Source organism: Malania oleifera, chromosome 7, assembly GCF_029873635.1.
Source record: "Malania oleifera isolate guangnan ecotype guangnan chromosome 7, ASM2987363v1, whole genome shotgun sequence".
In the NCBI taxonomy this organism is placed as follows: domain Eukaryota; kingdom Viridiplantae; phylum Streptophyta; class Magnoliopsida; order Santalales; family Ximeniaceae; genus Malania; species Malania oleifera.
This window is the reverse complement of record NC_080423.1, coordinates 75,019,103-75,022,329: the sequence shown is the minus strand read 5'-3', so window position 1 is coordinate 75,022,329 and position 3,227 is coordinate 75,019,103. Positions and strand designations below refer to the sequence as shown.

The 3,227-nt window shown below is 37.7% G+C and overlaps 1 protein-coding gene across 1 annotated transcript; it reads left to right on the top strand.

Annotated features, from left to right (window-relative positions):
• The first annotated feature begins 608 nt into the window (after window positions 1-608).
• On the top strand, window positions 609-2,479 carry LOC131160616 (pentatricopeptide repeat-containing protein At5g42450, mitochondrial). Its single transcript, XM_058116456.1, has one exon. It carries the CDS (start codon window positions 778-780, stop codon window positions 2,371-2,373), a length of 1,596 nt encoding a protein of 531 aa, XP_057972439.1. The 5' UTR covers window positions 609-777; the 3' UTR covers window positions 2,374-2,479.
• Window positions 2,480-3,227: the final 748 nt, after the last annotated feature.

Genomic DNA, 3,227 nt, shown 5'->3' with positions numbered 1-3,227 from the left:
GCATTAAACTACATATGCTTATTGATGACCTTCTCTTTTTTATTAATGTCAAAAAGGGGGAGATGTTTTAAGAAAAAACATAAAAATGAGCATGAACATTTAATTCGCGCCAATTGACATATCACTCTGAACTTTTAAAAAATGACTACAACATGCAAGCATGAGCATGAGCATACAAATCTGATGGAACTACAGATGCATGAATATTTTCTTTAAACCAAACACTAATCTAGGTTGTAATATTTGACATTGTTATTCAATTTTGTCTAACTCTTTTATCTGTTTCTTTAGACCATCTTAGTTCACATTCTGATGTTGGATTATGTTATATATCTTTTGCATCTTGAATGATGGATGACTATGTTATGATTGAATTATATGTTGGCTTATGGACTTTGTTCTTGCGATCTAAATGTAAAAGTTTTTGGTCCTTAGTACCTTTGCATAATATTCATTACGGTTTTTTTTTTTTTTAATGGGGGAGAAAATTTAGCAAAACTATATGTGAGCAAACTGAGAATGAGTATGGCATGATAAGAATTTAAAATGAGATGAATCTTCACATGATATTTACAACTTATACTATACATGCTTTTGGACTTATTGCTTATACCTGCTGATGTCATATTACCTTAGCTCTCTTAAGGTTCCTGAGCACAATACTAAATCGTCTTTGCCTAACTGTCAAGAACAGTAACACAGAAGGCCTTCTTCAAGTCCATCTGGCCCAATATGCCCCTTAAAAACAGAGAAGCATGAACTCGATGAAGGCGCTGCATGAAATCCACAATGCACAGCCTTTTTCTCTCTCAATCCAACTTTAGACTGCGCAGGAAAGCCCACACTTCAGCTTGTGCTTATCTTTCTGAAATCCGAAAATCTCATGGGCATGCCATCAAACTAGGGACCTCAGCTTTTGAATCAGACGTTGTTGGAGCTTACTGCGAACAGAATGCATTCTTTGATGCTTGTCAATTGTTCGATGAAATGCCTGACTGGGATGTCATATCGGCCACCGCCATAATTGGTCGCTTTGCACGGGTCCACCGTCACGAAGAGGCCATCTGTCTCTTCTCAAGGATGCTTGCGTTGGGCATCAGACCCAGTGAGTTCACCTTTGGAACCGTGATTCACTCGACCATTGCTCTACGAGACATTAATTTAGGCAAGCAACTTCATGCTTGCGCATTGAAGGTGGGCCTTGGATCAAACGTCTTTGTGGGTAGTGCAGTCCTTGATATCTATGCCAAGCTGAGCACTGTTGAGGAAGCTAAGAGAGCTTTTGAAGATACCCACGAGCCCAATGTAGTTTCTTACACGACTTTGATATGTGGATACCTGAAGAAAGGAAGATTTGAAGATGCTCTCCGGATATTTAAGGAGATGCCCGAGAGAAATGTTGTTTCCTGGAATGCTATGATTGGAGGGTATAGCCAAACGGGTCATAATGAAGAGGCTGTGAATCTTTTTGTTAAAATGTGGAGAGAAGGCGTGTTGCCTAATCAATCTACTTTTCCCTGTGCTTTTAGTGCAGCTGCTAATATAGCTGCACCTGGGATTGGCAGAAGTTTTCACGCCTGTGCAGTTAAGTCCTTGGGTAAGCTTGATGTGTTTGTTGGCAATTCTTTAGTAAGCTTTTATGCAAAATGTGGAAACATGGAAGATAGTCTTTTGGTTTTTAATGAACTTACCAAAAGAAATGTTGTTTCTTGGAATGCCATTATATGTGGTTATGCACAGAATGGGAAAGCAAAAGAGGCACTAGATTTCTTTGAAAAATTGCAGGTTACAGATCTTCGACACAACAGTGTTACACTTCTTGGTCTATTCTTGGCTTGTAACCATGCTGGCTTTGTTGATGAGGGCAAACTGTATTTTAATAGGGCAAGACTGGAGGAACCCGAGTTGCTAAAACCTGAGCACTATGCATGCATGGTTGATTTACTATCCCGTTCTGGACATTTCCAGGAAGCAGAGACGCTTCTTTGCAACTTGCCTTTTGATCCTGGTATTGGGTTTTGGAAGGCTTTGCTTGGAGGCTGTCAGATCCACTCAAATAAGGAGCTGGGAGAGTTTGCATCCCGACAGATCCTGGCTTTGGATCCTGATGATGCGTCATCTTATGTAATGCTATCAAATGCACATTCTGCAGCTGGCAGATGGCAGAATGTCTCAACAATTAGGAAAGAGATGGAGGAGAAGGGGATGAAGAGGATTCCAGGTTGCAGTTGGATTGAGATCAGATGTAAAGTAAATGTTTTTGTTACTGGGGACAAGAACCGTGAGCAGAGAGATGACATATATGCTGCACTGAGGCTCTGTACTGAGCATATGAGGGATAGCCTAGCTCCCAATTTGCTAACAGAAACTTGAATTAAGTTTAAACCAAATAATTTTAAGGAGTTCTTGAAGTTGTTAGGAAATTTTTAATTTCCTATTGTGGGCTCACATATTTAAGAACAATTATTTTGCTAGACTATTTTAACATGTGCTTTATAATATGTAGAAGCTCAATACTAAGTTAATTTAAGACGGATGAATTTCTAAAATTAATTTAGTATATAAAGAAAATATAATAGGGTTATATTCCCCAAGTCAAATCAGAAACAGTTTCACATTCTTTCTTTTTCTCATTTAAAGAAAAGAACACAAGTAAGGTACCTTGGGATTTGACTGTGGAAGATCAAAACTCTCCGCTAAAAGCTATTGGACAATTAAATCAAACACATATGGATTCAAGTATTTATTCCGCATTCAATATGGATAAGTATCTGTTTCGCGCTTAGTTTCCTTAATTAAATAGCATAATGATCTTGGGTTATTATATTTATGGATTAAAAAATATTTCCAACAAGTGGTACCAGAGTCTAATCATGCTGTTGATTAAGAAATTGTTATTGATCTTATCTATGAATGATAAAATTTAAAGAAAAATTAGATTTGATGTATTGTTGCATGATTTTATGGATCAACATGTTTTAGGGTTAAATAAATTTTATTCGCCATGATTAAAATTATTTTTTTCTAGCCCTAATTTGAAATTTTTTAAGGTTTGGGATTTGGATAATTCCAATCGAAACCAAAAAAAAAAAAAAGGAAACGCATCTTTGCAGTTTTCCACTTCTCTCCTTCACACTCTGGAGGCGGAAGGGTTCTTTCTGCGGGCCAATCCCCAGATGTCAGTGGCAAAACCCTAAATCAAACCCCGAATTGTTGATTGTGCTCTC